The sequence below is a fragment of the Euprymna scolopes genome, chromosome 21 (assembly GCF_053919585.1).
Source record: "Euprymna scolopes isolate OS-2025 chromosome 21, ASM5391958v1, whole genome shotgun sequence".
NCBI classification, from domain to species: Eukaryota; Metazoa; Mollusca; class Cephalopoda; order Sepiida; family Sepiolidae; genus Euprymna; species Euprymna scolopes.
Window position 1 is genome coordinate 39223610 of NC_136502.1, and position 24268 is coordinate 39247877.

General features: G+C 33.8%; 1 protein-coding gene across 1 annotated transcript in view; it reads right to left on the bottom strand.

Moving 5' to 3' along the window:
- LOC145242131 (uncharacterized) overlaps positions 1-24268 on the bottom strand; it is a 39403-nt gene that overhangs the window by 12585 nt on the left and 2550 nt on the right. The window contains exons 2-3 of the mRNA XM_080105057.1: positions 13429-13514; positions 9180-9329 (exon numbers count right to left, since the gene is read on the bottom strand). Of these exons, the coding sequence (XP_079961183.1) occupies positions 9180-9329; positions 13429-13514 (236 nt within the window). The remainder of the gene's footprint in view (positions 1-9179; positions 9330-13428; positions 13515-24268) is intronic.

Here is a 24268-nt window from a genome sequence, read left to right on the forward strand (position 1 = left end):
TTTTGTTCCCATCTAGAGTGCCCCTTTTTGAGGAGCTGAATTTTCCCCACATTTAAAACAGACCTTGTGTCTAACTCTGCCTTCGTGTGGAGGCAAGTTAATAGAAACAATATCTAGACCGCACTATTTATTCACTGTGAAGCAAATTTCGACCACTATCTAAAGAACAAAGGGCAACGTCGAATAGATTATCTAGTCTGTGTGTGCGTGTGTATATATATATATATGGTAGCTTCCTTCAGTTTGACAGACTATGGATACTGACTGTAATGGTGCCTGCAAGTGGAATTTTTGTGGCAAGAGTTGCACAATCTCCAACCACACCCTCCTTGAATCGAAGTTGTTAAATATCAGTGGCAAGTGGAGGTTCAGGACGACTGGAAGTAATGCCAAGGTAAGTGGAGAGTACATACAGCACCTAGAATTCCCAAATAGTCACCCATCTGGTACTAGCCAGGCTCAACGTTGCTTAACTTTGGTGATCTGACGAGAGCAGAGGTGTCAATGTGATTATGCCATATATATATATATACATACATACACAAATATAGATACAAGGGTCATTCCAAAAGTAAAGTTTTCTATTTTTTTTTAACTCAAAATGTTGAAGAACTACGAAGACAGAAGTGGTGCCATCAAAACGGGTGACCTAGTCTGCTCCAGAATTTATTTTTCTGCATAGTCAACACCATTTTCAACGCACTTTTGCCAGAAATTCAATAATGCGCTTCTCTTTCTGATGCATATCCATGATGGAGGTTGCTTTCTTAGAATCTCACACTGTCAATGTCTGCAACAGAAAGATGAAACATTCAGGTCATAAATGCATAAGTTCAGTCATCATAACAATGCAATTTGCAATCTCTTTTTATCCATTTGGGCAGAATAAAAAAGTAGGTGGCATCACTTTTGGAACGTCCCCCCCATATCTATCTATATATAAAAGTGAACGTGTCTGTGTGTGTGTGTGTGTATACATTTCCCTACTCAATAACTCAATTTTATGTCTACGGACTCGAAATTTGATATACAGGGTACTGAGATTTGGGAAAATATTTGTGATCGGTTTTCGGCTAGAAATTTGGCTGTTAAAGGGTCAAAGTTCAACGATTGGACCTTTGAGAACTCTACCAAACTCTTCTGACAATTTTGGATCTAAACACTTGAAATTTTAGATATAGGTTCCTTGGACATGGATCTAACTTAATAACTTTATTTGAGCCTAAAAAAATAAATGTTAAGGGGTCATAATAGGGGTCAAATTTTTTTTTTTAATTTGACCTCTGCGGTCTCTACCAAATTACTCAGACAATTTCTGGTCTAAACATTTGAAATTTTACATAAAAGGTATTCAGAGATAGGGCAAGCTTTTTAATCAGTCTGAGTCGAAAATTTTTAGTTACCAATATATAAATGTATGTATGTATGTTTGCATGTCTGCCTAAAACATTTGACAGAGGCGACAGATTTTCACAAGATCAGTATCGTTTTGAAGCTCGACTCTTCAGACGACAAATACCGAAAAATTGGGTAAAAACATTAATTTCTTCATCCTTAACTGGGCACTTTTCTACAGGGAGAGATCGCTTTTTCTCACCGATATTTTCGAAAGTCATCCCTTCTTTTCGATTGTCTAGCCTTAATTTAAACCTACGTCACTTCCGGTTTGGCAGTGGTTGTAACACCAAAGATGTCATGTTTTTTTTCCCCTGTAGCAGTATGGGTTCGAGGCTTCCTTCCTACTACCACTTTTTTTTTTTTTTTTGCTTAACACATACCTCCAAACACCCGGGCAATGTGGGGCACCCATGCTAGTATATATATTAGCTGGATGCCCAGCATTGCCCAGTCATACAATACGCTTAACAATGATATTTTAATCTATGCAGATTGCGTATGTATTATTATAGAATCAATCCCCTAATGATTATTATATATTACGAGGAATAATTTGCCTCGTGGATGAATTCACAAAAAAATTTTTTTTAATAATAATGATAATGTCGTTCATCGAATTTTGTTAGTGTTTGTTTACAATATCACATCAGCTGATAGTTTGTCTTGACGATGAATCCCTGGAAAAGTCACTTCTGATTAATGTTTAGTTTTAAAATATGCAAATGAAGAAATGATTTGCGGCAATTTTAAATGGAACCTCTTCTTTTATTGTAAATGGAACTCATTAGGGGTTTGTATTACTGTACACATAGATTCGAAAAAGTTGTCAAAAAACAAATATAGAACAAATAAATGTTATCAAAGGCAAGATAAGTTACTTTTCTACCTAACTGGATATAATTCACGTGTTTTTATTCAGTGTAACATGTTTATTCAGCTCGAAAAACATGCAATGTTTACCGATGTATTGGAAAATTCAAAATGGCAGCCGACTGTCTCTCGGAGAGGGTACGTTTGGGAAAAGGTATTATAAATAATAAACTAGACAAAATACTGTTAGAAATTCGCTCAATATATGTTACCGTGAAATAAGTTGACATGTATTCGGTTGTTTTCTAACAGTATTTTGTCTAGTTTATTATTTATAATACCTTTTCCCAAACGTACCCTCTCTGAGAGACAGTCGGCTGCCATTTTGAATTTTCCAATACATCGGTAAACATTGCATGTTTTTCGAGCTGAATAAACATGTTACACTGAATAAAAACACGTGAATTATATCCAGTTAGGTAGAAAAGTAACTTATCTTGCCTTTGATAACATTTATTTGTTCTATATTTGTTTTTTGACAACTTTTTCGAATCTATGTGTACAGTAATACAAACCCCTCATTAATAAGAAAAAATTAAAATAAAATGATTAGGGACAGCCAGGTTTGAACACAGGATCATTCAGTCAGTAGTCAAATGTTCTACAAGCGAGCTATACCTCCAGATGTCCATAATTCTTTTCTTAAAAAAAAAAAAAAGAAAAGAAAAAAATCATTGCTAAGATTTTATTATCCCCTGTAAAAATTATTATTTATTTAGCTATAAGGAAAAAACTTTTTAGGATCGGATTTTTTTGGATTTTCGATAATTATCAAATGAATTTTGGGACAAAACATATCTAAGAACACTGCCAGGTATATAAATTACTTTTGTGTGAAATTTGCAAAAGATAGGCTCAGCCATTTTGGAAGGAATTCACACACACACACACACACACACACACACACAAAGTGACTTTTATATAATAGTAGATATACACATATACACTGGGTGGAGCAATAAATGTGTCGCCCTAAACAAAACAACAATACAGTTTTATTTTAAAACTTTTATTGAAAAAAAAAAATCAATTCATGTAACTTGATTAGGTAGTAGAGCTGAAATCTATTCAATGTAACCACCTTCAGCCTCAATCACTGCCTCGATACGGGTCCAGAACTGGGAGCGTACCTTTTCCACAAGCACAGCAGGAGCTCGGCGAATACTCGGCAGATGGCGGCGATCAGACTGGCTTTGGTGTTGTGGGAAGTCGTGTTGGCGATGTTCTCAATGTATGACCAAACGAAGTAGTCCAGCAGGTTCAAGTCAGGGAAGGGGAAAGGGGCAGTGAGTTAAGGGTACAAATTCGTAGCTCTCCTTCTGAAACTAAGCCTGAGTCTCTTTGGATTTGTGAGCCAGCGCCGAATCCTGCTGCCACGCCCAGGGTCTGCCAGCAGCCACCCGATTGCACCAGGTGATCACGACACTCTTCAGCATATCCAGGTACACTTTGGGGTTGACTTTCAAGCCGACTTCGAAGATGTGAGGTGGCATAATGTGGCCCTCACTTGAAACTACACCAAATACCATAACTGCTTAAGCATTGAAGCATCCGAATTTGAAATTTGAGGGTGCTAGTAATGGTCCGGTTGTCATAATTTGGATCGGTAGAGCGCATGAGTTGCACAGTGGTGCATCTCCAATTTCGCTTGTTTAACATTGTGTAACTTTCAGACATTATAGAAAGCCCCTATCACTCTTGGGCTTTGTACACAACTGGCTACTAGTAGATGGTTTGGAACAAAAAAAGGAAACCAGTTTTCATAAAACGGAAATGGAATCATGTCGTTTTTTTCTAGGATGACAATTTTATTGTTCCACCATTATATATATATATATATATATATATATATATATATATACACACACACACACACACACACACACACACACACACACACTAGCATGCCTAGTCGTAAAATATGCTTAAATATATTTTAATTTATGCAAATTTCATATTTATTATTACTAGTGGGACCTTAGCTATGAAGTCATGTTTGCTGCAAGGCTATAAATTAAAACATGAAGCAATAGCTACTACGTTATGCATGCATATTATCAAGTAGGGTGTTATTTGTCATGACAATCGATGGTTGAGAAGCATTTTTGTAGTTGTTAAAAAAATAAAAACACGCTTTTCTGATATTTATTTATTTACAGACCGTTATTCTCATCTTCATAATTGTTGTTGTTATTTCACTGTTTCGGCCAACTCATCCTCTGGCCTTCTTCAACGAGATAGGAATGCTTTGTCTTAATTGTATCCTCAGTAATTACTGCCTTCCATAGTTGTTGTCGTCTCACCACGTTTTGGCCAACTAAGCCTCTGGCCAACTTTAGGTAGGATTGAAACCGTTATCTTCAAACAATGCTTACCTGGCGCCGTAGAGATAGCAGTTTCAATCCTATCCTATGAAGATGAGGATAACAGTCCACAAATAAATAAATATACAAATTGCTAATCTCAAAGGATTCCAATAAAAAACATATATATATATATATATATATATATATATACATATATATAATATAAAGCTGTGTGTGTGTGTGTGTGTGTGTGTGTGTGTGTGTGTGTGTCTGGTCACGAATAGGCTCCTATATGGTTGACTATTTTAAAAAACTAATTACATATAATGATAGAAGATGTATCGAGACACAGGAATGGGCATGTTTGATCTGGCAGAACGGTGGTTCATTAAAATTGTGTGTTCTGCGTTTGCGCCTGGTCCACAAAGTATGGAAATAAAAAATTAAAAAAGAAAACGTTTACAAGTGTTTTTGATATAGAATACTTTGATAAGTATGTTTTAACTTAAATAGGGATGGTATAATAAGATTGTGGGGTCTGCGTTCGCGCCTGGCCTCCATGGAATGGAAATACGGACAGACTTTAATAAAGACTTTCATATCTGTCTGCATAAGTATACTTTGATAATTATGTTTCAATTTGAAGAAATATGGTATAATAAAATTATGGGGTGTTCGTTCGCGCCTGACCTCCATAGAATGGAAATATGTCACAAAGTTTAACAAGGTTTTTTAATATAGATCCACAGAATATTGTAATAAGTGTTTCAGTGTGAACAGGTATGGTATAATAAATTATGGGGTTTATCTATTTTATTTTTACTTTCATCATATTTTGCTTTGGTTTTGATACCCCCAAGTTCGAAGCCATCTCTTTACAACCCTTCCTTTTCATAACCTATCATACTTTCATAAATCAGAGTCCATTTTCTGTAGGCTGTTTTTCAACCCAGTCAACGACGGGACAATCCACATGCAACTGTTCAATCCACACACAACAGTTACTGAATTAGACGTAATGTATGCAACAATTTCCAACCACTTGAGAGATTGAAAAGATAAAAAAACTTGATAAATGGGTGCCTCATGAATTGAACAACAACCAAAAGAAATGTTGTTATGAAGTGTTATCTTTCCTTCTTTTAAGCAACAAGAATCTGTTCCTTGAATAAGTTGTGACTTACGATGAAAAATGGGTTCTTTACAATAATCAGTGATGCTCAGCTCAGTAGTCAGATGCCAAAGAAGTTCTACAACACTTCCCAAAGCCAGATTTGACCAAAAGAAAGTCATGCTGACTGTTTGGTGGTCTGTGACCGATCTCATCCATTAGTTTTTTGAATGCAGGTGAAACCATTATGTCAAAAGAAGTACAGACAACAAATGGATGAAATGCATAAGAAACCTTAACAACAAAACCTAGCGTTAGTCAATAGAAAATGCCCAATTCTCCTCTACAACAATGCTCAACCACACATTGCTAAACCAATACTGTAGCAGAAGTTGAACAAATTCGGCTATGAAACCCTGCCTCATCCACCATACTCTACAGTCCTCTCACCAATCGACTACCACCTTTTCAAGCATTTTGACAACTTTCTACATGAGAAATGCCTCAAAAACGCGTTCAGCAACTTCATCACCACCAGAACGCAAGATTTTTACGTTACTGGCATAAATACACTTGTTTTGTGTTGGCAGAAGTGTTTGATTCTTATGGTGCTTATTTCAATCAATAATTTTTGTTTGAGCCAAGATATGTTCATTTTAATTTAAAAGTTAAAAACTCTAAAAACTTTCTTGTCAACCTGAAATACGTATTCGTGATGAGATGATTCCAAAATTGTTTCCCCGATTCCGATACAATTGTTGATTTTGTCCTAAATTCCCAATTCTGATACAAGCACTGATTTCGATTCTTTTAAAATTTCTAAACATTCAATTAGAGATTTGATGCATTAAAAAAAAAAAGTTTTTAAAAAAATGTTCAAATGACTAAACCTCCGTGTAATGTCCCCATATATTTTGCAAGACATAAAAAATACACTTGAAAGATGTTTTCCATGTAACTAATGCACACATGTAGCCAATCATGTTTGTACAAATAAATATACATGTTGTAAGAGAAGATTTGTCTTCCTTTCAAAACAAATCTCATCTGCATTTGTTTGTCGTTAATGCTATTTGACGTTTGCATAGACGATTAAAAAGAACTGATGATTGGTATGGAAAATAAGAAAACGGCGCAGGAACAGAATAGTTAACAAAGCTCGCTCCATGTCAAGAATGAGTTTCTATATAATAATGTTACTATTTAGAAAGCCATTCTTAACATCGGGAGAGGGTCGCTGTTAACAATTTCCTATCTTCCCTTCTATGAAGAAATGTTGATATTTTTCTTGCAAATATAAAGATTTCATCAGTTATTAGATTGATTTTTATTACTGTAAAATAATAACAATAATAATAATAATAATAATAATAATAATAATAATCCATTTATTAATATGATAGCGTGTGTGTTCTTTTGTGTGTCACACTTACATCCAGGTCGTTTAATTTTTATGTTCTTCTATTTTTTGTCATAAATAATTTTACCAAGAATTCTTCATAAGTTTTGGTTTCAGTTTCGACTATAACTGATGGCACTTAAATCATCTATTTTTTTTATAAATAATTTTATCAAGAATTCTTCATAAGTTTTGGTTTCGATTACGGCTGAAGCTAATGCACCCAAATCATATGGATATATTTTTTATTTTTGAAATCGCAAGTTTATAATATATAAAAATCGATAGAACATTAACTCTATAATATATACGAAATCTGCAAGAATTAAAATATCATATTTAAGCATACTTTATGAGCAGGCTTTGCAGGGCGTTCGTGCTAGCTTGGATAAATACTTTTGCAGTTTTAACAAAAACGCTACAATAATATCAGCGCATCTATTTACACTGGACATCTACAGAATGCCAACATCAATATATTGCATATGAATGAGTACCCTGTGGAATTTCCACAGGTCCTGCTAGTAATAATAATAATAATAATAACAGCAACAGCATCAAATATATTAACACCTTTATCTTAATCACTCTCCCAAAATAGGATTATATTTTTTTTTTTTTTAGATTACATAGCGGAAAGAAAATAAAAATAATTATTTCAGAATTTTCAGTAGGAAAACAATTTTGCACATAAATTTAACATAAAATGATAATCATTTCCGGTCCATTCTGACATTTTAATCTTTTCTAATCACTCAAAAGTTGAAAATTAAACAAAATACTCATGGAACTTAACATTTTCGCCAGATTGTTTACATGTATTTGATGTGTTTCTACCAGTGTGTGTTTAATTTTCGATTTTGAGCGGTTATCAAGAGTTTTTGTACAGGACTTACAGAGTAGCCATTTTTATTCTAACAGAGTGGACACCAAGTTTGCTTTAAACTAAAAACACACTCTAAATAAGTTTAAACATAAATAGGCTTATCCATGTAGGTCTTGCCTTTGATAATATTTGTTACATATTTGTTTTTCATATCTTTTTTTGTTCTATTAGTTACAGTAACAAAATACCCGAATCTCATGGCAATAAGGTACATTTACTGCTAGTAATAAATAAAGGTATAAGGAATACAAAGTTATTAAATATAAAAGAATAAAAAAAATAGACTTGAAAAAGGTATAACCAATATATAAAGAGCCAAGTAAAAAATAAAATAAAATAAATAAGATATAACGGTATTCACTCATTTGCTAAATTCAGTTAGACATGGAAAATCATAATCAAAAATTGATTAAAATAGAAGTCACATAGCGGGGGAAATTGAAGAAAACGATATAAAGGTTTAGTTCCAAATTGTGCGGTAAAATCCAAGGTAACTGTCCTTTAAAGCCGTGAGGTAATGAGATCCAAGCTGTATATTGGGTAATCCACATCATAGAGTAGAAATCCAGGTTGGGCATATTTCTGGAGTAATTCTTCTTCATGGGCCAGTGAAAAGATTTTTAAGGTCTGACTTTAGCAAATAGGGTGAATACCATTATATCTATTTGCTAATATTTTCTCCTCTGAAGAGATGGTAGGCATCGAAACCCTATAGGATAAGGAGATAAAATTTCGAACGTATTCTTTGTCTTACTTGGAATAATAAAAAATCCTTGATTTGAATAAAGGTTTTTTTTAAATTTCATTGAATCACTATAATTTGCTTTATTTGCTCTATCCTGTATATTGAGCAATTCCTATTTAGATGGGATAATACTTATAGAATATTACGACCAGTAATATTTTGTAAATCTTATAATCACAGGTTTCCTTAACAGCTGATTGTTGGATAAATCGATTCGGAAGAATATATATATAATTCACCTGTCATCTCTTGGAATCGCCCAATCAGCGAAGTTAAGATGCAAGAAAGCAAGCAAGGTCCACAGAGTTTTATGATACATACATATATATATATATATATATATATATATATATATATATATATATATATATATATATATATATATAGAGAGAGAGAGAGAGAGAGGGAGATACGAATACCTAGCTTTGTATGAATAGAGATAAATAAATAAAAAAGTCACTTACATCCAGATGATAGAAAAGATTTGATTCTATATTCCTCAAGGTCATGTAATTCATGCATTGATTGCCAAGTGCAATTTTATCTGCTGCCAACTTCTTAATCAGCTCACTGATTCCCAGGTAAGCATTATCGGAATGAGACATCACCATACTCTGCAATGACAATCAAAAAGGTAAACGTGTAGCAAGCTTACATGTTGGGCATCTATAATATAAATCTCACCTGTCTGTTTAAATGTATGTATGTATGTCTGTCTTGCAAAACTTTCAACAGAAGTGACAGATCCTGACAAGATCAGTATCATTTTGAAGCTTGACGTCTCAGACGACAAATATAAAAAAATTGGCCAAAAACATTAATTCCTTCACTCTAAACTCAGCCATTTTATACAAGGAGGGTTCGATTTTTTTCGCCGATATTTTAGCAAGTCATCGTCACCATTGGATTGACTTTAGTTAATTTCAACGCTTTTGACTTCTAGTCGTGTCATGGAGACATTGGCTAAGATGTCAGATTTTCTTTCACTTTCTTTTCCACCTTTGTGGTACAGGTTTTTTTGCTTAACACACACCTCCAAACACCCGGGCAATGCCGGGCACCCAAGCTAGTGTTCAAATAAAGTGAAAAATTGGAAACTTCCCTGTAAGTTTAGTCTATTAAGACCCTACACCAATAATTAGAGATTAAGTTAACTAGTATCAATTTTGGTGAGGGTTACATTAAGTACATGTCAGGATAACCTTAGCAAACAGAAATAGACCCAATGCAGCTAACATGATTTAGGTGAGGTTCCAAAGGTTAGCTCCCTAGACAACACATACTATAAAGTCAGGTGTCAAATGATATTACAGAGAAATTATATCATGTGTTTGGGGGACAAGAATAAAGTCTCTACACAGTTGGAACAGAGAAATAACAGATGATATGCATGTTGTTTGTGTCTCTGAATTCACACAATTTGAACCTCTGTTTTAGAAAGGAATCAATTTGAGCCCCCTCCCCTTTTAGAAAAAATTCATTTGAGCCCCCCCCCCTCCTTTTAAAAGAAATTTATTTGAGCCTCTCTTTTAGTCTCTCCCCTCGTGCACAAACTTTCTGTTTGAAAGCCAACAAGTCTCAATTGTGTTTCCATACATAAGTTTTATTCATCTAAGTTAAACAGCCGATCAACAGCCACTAGATGACACAACCACTAAGGAAACAGTCTCCCCACCCCCCGAAAAGTGACTATCAGAATAAAGAACAATGACTGTGCATGCATGTAAAAAAGACTTATTTGTATTATTCGATTCATCGAACTACTGTTCTCATGTTGAGTGTCATTTTCACAATATTTCGGTCGATGTAACCTCTGACCTTCAGGTGCATCTTGTCAAACTTGGACAGAATTTTGAACAAAACCCTTTATTTACTTCATGGGTGTAGCATGCTCTTGTTCCATCCACCATAACTGGATAGAGGTCCTAAGTAATTAGCAATTATATTTTTTTCGAAATTCCATTCAAATTCCTAAGTTTGACAGAAACATTCCCAAATTTGACAAGATAGACCTGAAGAAGGTTGGAGATTACATTGACCGAAACGCTGTGAAAATGACACGCAAGATGAGACCAGTAGTCCGATGAATCAAAATGATACGCGTAACCAATCCTCATCTCAAAAAATGCAGGACCTTTCTTCATGATCACTCACTAGCAAAACCAAAAATAAGAATGCATTTGTGTGAAAAGATTATGTTGTAACACTGAAGCATCTGACGTTGAATATTAGGGAAGTGCGGCACGAGAAATCGAACCTGGCTAGTGGGTTTTAGAATTACTGATACTTAATTCATAAAATATATAAGAGAGCTTTAAATTACTTTTTTTGAAAGTAAGAGATAAACAGGAAAAAAAGGCCAAAGTTTTAAACAGAAACTCATCGCTAAAAATAGGATGGCAGAAACAATAAAGGAACATTGAACAGGTCAACATTTGATATGTAGGAATATGGTATCGAATGTCGGGCAACACCAATAATTGACCAGCTCAAACACTTGATACAAATGAATTGAAAATCAATCTCTAACTGGCACTGGCAAATTGGTATATAAACATGGCAAGTTGTGAAGTCGTGTGATCTTCCCTTTTCTGTTTGCTGAGGTCGAAATATTGAGCTGACAAACCAAATCACAAGATGACTGACATCATGTAAAGCAGTAGAGAAGTTTCTGGACGAGAGGCCGAACGTGTCGAATCTCGTACCAACAGAGGAAGTGAGCTACAGTCAACTCCTACCACGACCAGACATTATCTCCTCCTGTTTATTTAAGTAGGTGGGGGTCATAATGCAAGTTAATCAACGTTTGTTTCTCTAAAACCTTTTACTTATATACTTTAATATTATACTAAAATGTGAGTTAATGGATTGGTAAGTGTTTAATAAGACAATCCTCCTCGACATTATCTCCTCCTTTTTTTTTTGAGTAGTGGGTGATAGGCTGGTGGGTGGGTACTGATGGTGATGATGTCATTCCTCTTCAAATCATGGTATTAAGTGGAGGACAACTTGATATTATCATTACAATCTTTCCAGACATCATCTCTTCCTGTTTATTCAAGTGAGGGGGGGGGTGATAAGCAGAGGAGGATAACTTCTGTGTTACAATTGAAATGTTTTATGGAAATCACTTCAGACAAAGCAGGAAGCCACTAGAACTTTTTTATGGAAATCACTCCAGACAAGGCATGAAATCACTTGAAATTTTTTATGAATGTCATTCCAGAGAAGGCATGATTTCATTTGGTATAGTTATGATACACGACACTGACCATTGATATTATACCCAATTATTGATATTATACCCAAAGAATAACATAGGAAAACTGCGGATTAAAAAAAAATCAGGTAAATGGATCAAGTAATGCCGAGTGCTTATTTGTCACATTCGGGAAATCACTACACCGATCCAGTAATACTGTGTGCTTAATATTCACATTCCAAAAATCATATACATTGATCAAATTATGCAGATTTATGTCACATTCTAAAAAACACATAAATTGATAAAGTAATTCTGTGTTTCTTTGTCACATCCTAAAAATCATGTAGACGTTGTACAATATCTGTTGAGAGTGTGTTAAGTTGTTTAATAATATATTTACATTACCCATCTGTAGGGAAAATTATTTTTAATTATGTGTTGTACATTACCCGTCCAAATTAAAATTATTTCATAGAGGTGCTGTAAATCACCTGCCCTTTGGAAGGTACACTTATTTCGTACGTGTGTTGTGTAATACCAGTCCTAGAGTAGGTAAAATATTATTTTGGTCTAGTTAGCAAATGACACATAGACATAAAAAAAAATTCCTCTATCCTAAAATAATAGGTATGTTCAAAAGCAACTTCATTTTTCTCATTGTTTTATATGGTCCCAAGCAATGCCGGGTAGCCCTGCTAGTCTATTATATAAAGAAAAAATGGCTGTTATTATATATGTATGTATGTGTGTTTGTATGTCTCGTTAAAACTTTTGAAATCAAAACTGGATAAGAATGAGTCTGGTACTGTCTTAAAGGACAGGGACTTAGACATTTAGAACAAAATGTTTTTTTTTTTCTATCTTAACGACTATAGAATTTGATGAGAGGATTAGGGTTAGGAATTTGATGGGGGTGGGGGGGGTCACATAAAATCGTCTCTTTCTAAATGATTTCAGCATGCGTGAGAGCTTGTACGTTAAGTACATAAATTCGCAATACCATGGTATAGCTGTCACCGTGACTCAACGGGTTAGAGCATTTACAGAGAAATGTTAATCTTTGTGTTCGCATTTGCGCCCACCTTACGGTGAACTTTTTTTTTTTTTTTAAACTTCTTTAATTTTAATTATTTAAATTTTTTTGCAAAAATTTGATTCCAGTAAGCCTTTGGTTAAAAGATTGTCTTTTATATTTTTGGTCTTGTATTTTGTAGTATTTACTTGGCTCAAAACAAATAATTAGAGGGAATTTTATTTTTTTTTTTTTTTTACCTGCGGTTGATTTAGCTGAGAGTCGTAGCAGTGGGCCAGCATCAATGGATTTTTTTTTTTAACCGATATAAATTATTGTACAGTAAAAATAATTAAATTAAAACAAAAATTATTTAGCAAGTGTAGTCAAACGCAACTTTATTTCTTTGTTTTTTTTTATATGGCCCGGGGCAATGCCGGGTAACCCTGCTAGTTTAAAATAAAAAAGAAAAAAAATGACAAAGAGTCTTACTTACAAGGATTGAGTAGGCATAACTTGTTGAAAAAAATGAAATAACCAAATCCTTGGCTTTTTCTAAGTTGTATTGTGGCAGACTTATTCCTGCAAAAAAAAAAAAAAAAAAAAAAAAAAAAAAAAGAATAAAGTTATTAAAACCATCAAGAAACTTCAATCTTTGTAATCATTGGGGTGCATAGATGTATACCACAAATGACAGGCTTGCAATGGGAGAAATATTTAGCAAAAAAAGAAAGCCAAACAAAGAAATAGACAGCAGGCTTGCAATAGGAAAAATGCTTAGCCAAGAGAAGACACCACCCTAAAAATAAAGTTGCTCCTTGAGTCAAACGAGGTGAAGTTACTATTATTTAAAAATACATTCTGTAAGATAGCACTGATGCGCGGATGTAAATCCATGCAAAATGATGTCATCGGTGGGGATAAATGGACTACAAAAAAAAATTTAAAAAAAAAAAAAAAAAAAAAAAAAAAAGAGAAAGAAAATGATCAGGAGAGAGACAAGATAATGTTCAAGATCTCGTGAGAGATGCAGATAACGTTCACAACCAAGTGTAAGGCGTGAAGGATGCTCGAGAAGATGATCACGAGGGATGTCACAGTGGCAAAGAGAGAATAAAAAAATAAATGTTGTTCCTACAAAAAAAAATATCAAAAAAACAAAAAAAAAAAAAGCAAGTTGGAGTTATTTCCTATTCTTTGTTTGGTCTCCTTTGCGACTGAAACTGCACACATGTCTTGGTCTGCAGACAACTTTAGAGCTGAAACAAAGGAATATTACAGATGGCAGGTCTGCAACGGGAGAAACATTTAGGCAAGAGAAGACACCATTCCAAAAATCAAGTGGGCTCCTTGAAAAAATAACTTCTTGGAGATGAGGGATGGGAGGTAGGTTTATGCTGGGAAATCTGACCGTTTGAAATCCTAGATAAATAATGTCCACTCCAGATAATAGATGTCCTAGTCCAGTAAGTGTTGATGTCCAGTGATAAAATAGCCATCATTTTCAAGGAGGCCGATAGTGTGACCTACCTAAAATGCAAGTGATATCTATCTATCTAATCTTCTATTATATAAAGGAAAGTCGTCTGTGTGTTTGTGTGCATGTTTGTATGCCTACTAAAAGTTTTTATTAACCACATCTGACCAGATCGAAACCAGTACCATCTGAAGGATGCATATATATGTGAAAGCGCCCGTGTGTGTGTATTATGCGGTTATACAATTTACCTTCAGATGGGATCTGAGAGAAAGAGAAATTAAAGATGGCAGCCATGGATTTATAAGGTGTAATCTCGTGGAATCTCACGAGATCTCATCTTCCACTGAACACATATGCAAATGGAATGGGTTTGAGTTTTCTAATAAAATGCCTGTTGGCAGAGGTGGTTGGGAGAACACAAGCTGGAAGTTGAGAGAGAAAGTTGACAGTGACAAATTCTAGCTGAACCTTTGTTTATTGTATTTATTTTATTTTGTTTTGCTATTTACCAGCCCATTTAGCTGCAATAATGTATATTTTATTGAGATAAATTACTAATTAGATATCAATTTTAATATGTAAAAAAATAACTAAATATTGACAACAACCTTCAACCATTATGGCAACCAGTTTCTGCTGGAAGTATTTTGATGTCACTCCCAAGAATAAGAATAACAGCTGCTTGCAAGTTATGTCAAACCATCATATCAAAGGATGGCAAATAAGCAAAAACTTTTACAATGACTAATATGTTAAACCATCTTAGAAAGGTTCATTCCAAAGAAGCAAAAGTTGATAAGAAAAGGAAGCACGATGAATATTCAGAGACAGACATTCCAGGAACAAGAGGCAGCAACTACGAGCCTCCAGCGAAACACCAAACTACTATAGAATCAATATTACCCAAAAAGAAAGCTTGGGATATTAATGACCACAGGTCACAAGAAATCCATTATCTGATAAGAGAAATAATTGCTGTTGATACTCAACCATATTCTGTAACATCTGGCATTGGATTTAATATGCTTATTGCAAAACTGTTCAAATTACAGCATTTCATCAAAAAAGTACTTCACTGCAAAATAATTTGATATATTTACAAAAACAAAAATTCAATTGTCTCTTGCTAAAATTAGCAGCATTTCATCAACTATAGACATTTGGACAGTTACAACAGATAATCTTCCTTTTCTGAGTTTGACAGGTCATTGGTTTTCAAATGACTGAACAGAGCAGAGCTGTGCTTAGAGTTGCTCCATTTCTTAGTGCATACACAGGCAAAAGAATAAGTAAAGAATTGCACAATGTTCTGAATGAGTATAAAATCTTCAAAAAAGTTTTGTCAAGTACGGTTGCTGGTGTCAGGGAATGTGATTTAGAATAACTATCATACATTGTAACTCAGGCTGTGAAGACAACCATTATATCTAACAGAAATTACAGTTTCTTACCTTAATAGCTTTCTATTAGCATTTAGTAAATTAACTGAAATACGGGATTAGTTTAATTTGGAAAAACAAACTCATTCAAGATGTGACCACATGGTGGAATTCAACATATTATATACTGAAAATAAGTTAAGAATGATAAGCTCTTGTAATGTGTGATAAGATTCTTATCTTAACAACTTACCATTGTTTGAAAAAATATTGATTTCCTGAGTCTATTTGAAGAAATCACTGAAGATGCAAGTCACAGAACTTCAATCATATCAATATGTCCAAATTTAGCTGTGAGGTTATTTCTGTCAAAAGCTGTTCAATTTAATTCTAATGTTTCTGACTTTAGTGGAATCCTTACTATTATTGAACAATTCAGGTTATCAATCGAAACAACATTTTCATCCAATCTAAATGATAAAAACTTGTGTATGTCTACTTTCCTAGACCCATGATTCAAATATTAATTTTCAAAGATTGGCATAGAAAACATATTTAGAATTGGATTCTACATCTACTTTCCACTGATGAAGTAAAATCACCAGGATACAAATCACCTGATGATCAGCAATGAATATTACCCTGCTGAAGATGAAGAAACACAAACGTGTAAATTACAACATTGCAACTTTGAAACCAACTGACAAAAAGTAAACAGTAAAAATGTCACAAAAGATGCTTTCATCACTCTTTGTATAAGAAGACAATAGGAAGTAAAAGTACAATTATTTCTAATTCAATTTCCGCATACATTTTTGACGTGTGAAAAGTGAACATTGCATCATTTATAATAGCAAAATTGCACTTATGGACAATTTTTAAAGTATTAGTAAATAAAATTGAATTAAATGACAGTAAATATGAACATTCAATAATGATTATTATGTCTATTTTTTTTAAACTTCAGCTGCAACTTACTTCATTACAGGGTGGAACGATAAAACTGTGGCCCTACAACAGACGACACACTTCCATTTCCTTTTGATGAAAACTAGTTTTCTTTTTTTATTGCAGACCATCTACTAGTTGGCCAGTTGTGTACAAATCCCAAGAGTATAGAAACCTTCTATCATGTCTGAAAGTGACGCAATGCGCTGCTGTACAATTCATGCTCTCTGCCAATCCAAGTTATGACAAAAGGACCATTGCCAGAACTCTCAAAATGCATCGCTGGATTGCCACAAATAACAGGGATATGCCCAGAGTGATGAAAGTTTCTGGCCACGGTTATGGTCTTTGGTGTGATCTGAAGTGAGGGCCATATCATGCCACCTCATATACTCAAAATCAGCTTCACAGTCAACACCAAAGTGTATCTGGATGTGCTGAAGAGCGTGATGAGGCCTGGTGCAATCAGGTAGCCACTGGCAGATACTAGGTGCAGCAGGCCCACAAGTTCAAAGAAACCCACGCTTGACTTCAGAAGGAGTGTTATGACTTTGTACCCTTCTCTCACTGCCCCCCCTCTCTTCCGCGACCTGAACCTGCTGGACTACTTAGGTTGGTCTTACATCAAGGACATCACTAACATGACCTCACACAACACCAAAAGCTGCCTGATCGCTACCATCGGCTGAGTATTAGCCGAGCTCCCACTGGTGATTATGGAAAAGCCATGCTCCCAGTTCTAGATCTATATCGAAGCGGTGATTGAGGCCGAAGGCGGCTACATTAAATAGCTTACTACATAATCCAGTTACCAGAATTGATTTTTTCAATAAAAGTTTTAAAATAAAGCTGTCATGTTGTTTACTTTAGGGTGACAACTTCATCATTCCACCCTATACAAATCGATAAAAATGCTGATATGTTCAATTTTGATGGTGGAAATAAAGTATCTAATGTCATAAAGATATGCTAATTTCAAAATCACATATCACAAACGCTGTTAAAAAGATACCAATCTGGAGTATGACATGCCTAATCAATACATATTGTAGAATGCTATATCCAAATGTCTGATTATGTATTTCTTTAATGGTATTCAAGAAAATGTAATAATTTTATGTAATGTCTCACTTTGTTTATCATGGCGATGTAATTAAGTAAACGTACGTGTTCAACATCAATTTAATTTTAATAAAAGAGAGAGCTGCATGCTATCAACAATAGAGTTCTTTATACAATTGGTATTTCTTCGCGATTCTGTTGAATTCTTCACTTGGCACTGATTACATTTGTCCATTTGAGGTGGTTCCCTCAACCCCTTCCTAAGTCAAACACATTCAGAGAAAAAAAAAAACTTCATTTGTCCTTCTTCAATGCTTGTGGCACAACTCACTTGTTTTGTATTGTTTATTAAATTGTGAGGTGAAGTTAATGCTATGATTATTTATGAATGATTTATTTCCGGTTTGTGCAGACCGTTCTGCTTTACATTGAATGCCCAGAAAAATCCCCTTCTGATTAATGTTTACCAGTTTTAGCATAAACAAACGAACTTGGCTGTTTTCCAGAATAACAGAATATTTTTTATCTGGTAAACATTAATTAGAAAGTATTTTTTCATGGTATAAATGTGAAGCAGAATGATTCGCACAAATCGGAACTTTTTAACAAGAAATTTGTTCATTTTTTTCATACGAGAATTTGTGAGGCTATAAAATGTCTACCTTAACAACTTACAATTGGGGATTTGTTAAAAAAATTGTCCAGTTACTGAGTCCAGTTGAGAAATTACTAAAGAAGCAAGTTACAGAACTTCAACCATGTCGGTGATAATACCTACAATTTAAGCTTTGAGGTTATTTCTTTCAAAAGCTGTCCAATCTAATTCTGATATTTCTGACTTTAGTGGAATTCTTACCATTGTTGAACAATTCAGTGAATCAATGGAAACAAAATTTTCATTGATTCATTGAATTGTTAAATTATGAGGCAAGGATTGAGTAATCCCCTAATCACACATCTCCTGAATTGACACTGCTTAAGTGGTTCCTGGACCAAATGTTTCATTGATATCGCAAGCTGTTTCAGCAGCTTTTAAGCCTAGCTTGAATTGAAATAAAATAATTGTGCAAATTTACTATTTTTCCATCTTGTATTAAATGTTCTGAAAAGAAGACATAATTGTTTTAAAACGATTATAATTTAAACGATTAGATCGAGGGAAAAAATACTCTTTAAAATGATATATAAAGTAAAGGTATTATAAGAAAAACTTATGTGAAAATACATCATTTGAAATCAAAAACAACAATTCCGCAAGAACTTTCTTTTCAACCTAATATATATGATAATACCTACAATTTTAGCTTTAAGGTCATTTCTTTTAAAAGATGTCCAATCAAATTTTGATATTTCTGACTTTAGTGGAATCCTTACCACTGTTGAACATTTCAATGAATCAATGGAAACAAAATTTTCATCCTATCTAAATGATAAAAACTTGTGTGTCTACTTTCCTAGATCCAAGATTCAAATTTAAATTTCAAAAGAATGCCATGGAAAACACTAAGAATTGGATTCTACATCTTAACTTTCTATAGATGATAATGAAGCAGAATCAGCAGAATACACTTTTTCAAGCTTTGTTAAGGGTTAAGAAGATCAAATCTTATAAATTTTTCCTTTTCTTTCTTGCCATGATGTAGATTAGAGAAAAAAAAAACAGTTAGTGAAGAATCCACGTGATGGTCTGTGTGTGCTGTTATTTTGATATGCCAGAAGAATACATTTGGCGAACGTGTTATGAAAGTCAGTTGTGTTTTCCGTGATAGAAACATTAAGGCAGAGATTATCAGAGGATTACAAATCCTGATGTCAACTCCTGGATTTTCACCAGAATTCTGTTAAGCAGGTTGCAGCCCTAATATTGTTTACTGTAAAACTTGTCCACCATAGATGGCCCTGCCCAGAACTAAAGTTTCAGATGGCATAGCTCTGACACTACCAATACTATGTTCCCACTGTCTCTTTAACAGTGAGGAAGGGTTCAACTTTAGGGAGGGGAGAGAGCGTTATTGATGTTGCTTCTGTCTTTGCATGTATAAACACAGACTGCATATTTGTAGACTTCAACACAGACAGAAGTGTTCTGTTCAAAGTTTTAAATAAAAAAAAATAAACAAAATTGTTTTCACATCCAAAGTTAATAATTTTCTAAAATACTAATTGAACCGGACCCGCGTTACCCAAGAGTCATTTTATTAGATTGTCTGGAAAGTTTGTGCCTGATTTTTAGTCCAAAATGAAATGCCCCCAACCCCAATAGATGCCATTAAATATTTAATTAAACGCTCATGAATTGTGGCTTTTGATATATTAAGTCTTTCTGTTAGTTCTCATGTGTAATATGCGTTTTTTGTTCTAAAAATTAATGTCTTGGTGGTCTGCATGAGCGTTCTTTTTCATTAATTTCAGTTCTAAACTTTGTGAACCCTTTCCGTGGTGTTTTGTCATCTAAAGCAGCTTCATTGTACACTGCATATATCATTTATTGCTTGGGAGCAATTTTTGCCTTAATGGGGATAGAAAAAGCATCAATTGGGTTTTATAATTGTCTTACAATTTCCCAATTCCAAAGGGCTCTAAAATGAACACAATTTTGATTTCTTTTCTCAAGAGATAACTATCATTGGTTCTTCGGGTCAAGATCAAAGTGTAGTATCTGTTCTTCAGATCTACACTTCAATTTCTTGTTCTCTGTCAGTGGAGGAGAAATCCTTCACGACTGAGACAATTTTTATTTTTGTTCCTTTTCTCCACATTAAAAAACGACCCTGGTGTCTAACTGTCGCGTGGGGAGGCATTGTAAATAGGAACTATCATTTGTTCTTTCCTGACACACTAGACATTAAAAAATTTTTTTTTTAAATGACTGTTCAAAGGGAGGTAACTCTGAATAACTTAGCTTTAATAATAGTTTTTATACATCATCACAAACAACTGCTGCTGCTATTTCCTTTCGAAATGACTTTCCACACATATTTTAATTGAATGTTATAAACGCCATCATGTGAACATGCATGCATACACAAAATGAACTTTGTACCTAATTGTATTTTAGTGGAAAGAAAAATAAAGTTTACATAAAAATACACACACACACACACACATACACACATCATAATCACCAAGTTGATTTAACGTCCGTTTTATATGCTAACATGTGAACGACTTTTATAAATTGATATCAAACTAATCTATCTCTGGTTAGGTCTTTATTCATCCCTCTTTCTCTCAAATCTATCCTTATCACTTTATCTTGCCTTTTATTTTTTGGAGGGGTTAGGGCTATCTGAACTGAACCTGCTACCTTAATTGTTTTACATCTAACTCGAGAATTCTAATCCATTCTTTCAATGTGACCAAACCAACAAAGTCTCCTCTTTGGCGCAATATCTCTCTACACTGTCCACATGCAACTTTTCTCTAGGGTCCTTAAGACACACATTACACATTAGTTGTATCATTCTCACCTCATCTCTCATATGTGTTGCATAGATAGAAATGATGTCAGAATGATATGACCGAGGTGTAATCCAAGCTGAAAATAGATTTGGAAAATCCAGACAGTGAACGTGATGCAAAATAAAGAATTAAAAAATAAAAATAAAAAAATTTAAATGGCATAAATAACCCTGTTTAAATCTTTTAAAAGAAAAAAAAAAAAAAAAGCAAACGTAATGAAAAAATTAAAAAAAAAGGGAAAATAAATAAATAAACAAAATAACATAAATAACCCTGTTTAAATATTTAAATTTAAAAAAAATCGCAAAAAAAGTCAGATATATCTGTGCGAACGTGCAACCTTAAGACAATGACACTTTCACTATAACCACTGGTCTACGATCGCATCAGCGAAGTAACAACGTTTTTTTTTCTATTTAAACTAATTCCAGAAAGAAAGTTTTTTCGCGCATGCTTGTTGAGCTAAATTGTCATGAAGGAACGATATTTTATTACCCTCCCTCATTGCAAACGTCTATTTCTATAGAAAATAATTGACCGTTTTTTTCTAATTTTCACATATTTGACCAAGACATCACCCCTTTCAGACGGTACCGGTTTCAACCCAGTTTGATGCTGCTGAGAAAAGTTTTAGGCAGACATACATACATTTAAATAGGCAGGTGAGATTTATATAATAGATTATTTCTTTAATAGTTTGTGTTTTTTCTTTTGAAATTATTTCTTTAATAGTTTGTGTTTTCTTTGGAAATTATTTCTTTAATAGTTTGTGTTTTCTTTGGAAATTATTTCTTTAATAGTTTGTGTTTTCTTTGGAAATTATTTCTTTAATAGTTTGTGTTTTCTTTGGAAATTATTTCTTTAATAGTTTGTGTTTTCTTTGGAAATTATTTCTTTAATAGATTGTGTTTTTTCTTTTGAAATTCTTTCTTTAATAGATTGTGTTTTTTCTTTTGAAATTCTTTCACTAGCATTCATTTTTGTTTTTTTTTCGTTTTTCGAGTTTTTTCTTTTTTATTTTTAACATAATTCACCCAAGACAGGGCATAATTTCTACACGTTGGTACGGTCAGGGAAACAGGGAGGAGGCAAAGAGTTCCAAATGCTGGCAGCTTGAGGAAAGAAACTATTAAGAGTAAAATGCTTGCCATTATTTGGGGACTTCTACGGTAATGGAGTGGGATTTAACTGATTGTTGGGTTGGTCAAAGGTCATTAAGTAGAGAGAGACACCAGTGCAGCACACTTGCTAAAGCACATTGAATTACTTGAAAACAAACACAGGGTTGCTACATTGCAGTGATGAGAAAGGGGCTGGGGCTTGGTAGACAGCGTGGGATCTATTAGATTCACATCTTTGAGTGTAAACCTACCTGCAGGAGAGAATGCTTTCAGAAATGCTAAGAAAATTCTCCAATGGAAGAAGAACAATTGTTTCTTTTTATTTGGATTCTTCAAACTATTGTTCTCAGCTTAAATGTTATTTTCACAACGTTTTAGATCGATGTAACCTACGGCCCTTTTCAGGTGTATCTTGTCAAACTCAAGAATCTGCAGTTTTAAACTAAACCCTTTATTTAATCCACAAATGTAGCAGGCTCTTGTTCTGTCAGCCAATGACCAGGTAGAAATTAATGTTGGGACGATTAATCGGAATCAGAACTTGGGAGGGGGGAGTATTGGAATTGATATCAGAATAAATTGTGCCTGTTTTCCAATCTCAAAAATGATGACTTTAATTATCTTTTCTTTTTTTTTCTTTTTTTATTTGATTTCTTTCAAAACAAAATCTTCACCTGTTGGTAGTAATAATAAAATAAATATTTATTGATTTTAAACAGTAAAACTAAAATCTATGGATCACCCCCCCCCTCTCACAAGTACGTTTTTGCGTTTTAGAAAATACCTGCACATTTTTACAGTAATTGGGAAAATAACACTTTACAGTTAAATATTTAGAGATTTATAAAGAATTGGAATTGGGAATTTAGTATGGAATCGGTAAAAGTATTGGAATCGTTCCATCTCTAATAGAAATCTTAAGCAATTTTGTATTTTAAATGTCGTCCGCACTATGGAATGAACCTTCGACCTCCAGAAGAGTGTAACTTGCAGTTGAATTTTACTAAATGCTTTATGCACTACAACACAAGTCCTTGCACAAGAAAAAATTCCCCGACTTCGGCAAGATACATCTGAGGAAGGTTGGAGGTTACATCGGTTATTTGTGAAAATAACATTCAAGGTGAAAACAATAGTCCAAAGGATCTAAATAATCAATCCACATCTCAAAAGTTAAGACACATTGTTTCTTTTTAGCATTATGTAACTTGGCATTTTCAACAAAGATATTGGCTCTCACACATAATTATAAGAAGCAACGTTACGCATAACTATTTAAGATACCTTATAGACTTTTACATGTGCAAAGAATGGGGGGGGGGGCAACACATTACAGAAATAGTATCTTTATTTTTCTGGTTGGCTATTCTAAAATAAAAAATTAAAAAAAATCACCGTAAAAATTACCAAAAAAATATTTTATTAAAGCGAAACTATGAACACACCCATATAAAAAGAACACTAAATAAACGTTTTAAAAGGAACAAATTCTAAGAAAAAAAAAGACAAAAAAATGTTTACTTTAACTACAACAGAACACCGACACATAAAATTTGGTTCCTTACACGTTTTCGGGGTCGCTGACAACGAATCTGATATTCAAATCCGTCGCAAATTTACCGTTTGCATGGTATTAACCCTGAACCCTCACACTATTTTGTGCCATCTCAACGCACGTCGCACCCCTTCGTTTCTATTTTTACATGATGCGTGCACGCGCGTAGTAAAGTGACTTGTCACATCGCGGAAGAATTTTTTTTGAAATAACAATAACAAGAAAATTTTCCAAAACAAACAAAAAAAAAATGCGGACCATTTTTCTGTGTTACGTAGTTTTTGATGCTTTTTAATTGATCTAAAAAAAAAAAAAAAAAAAAAGAAAAC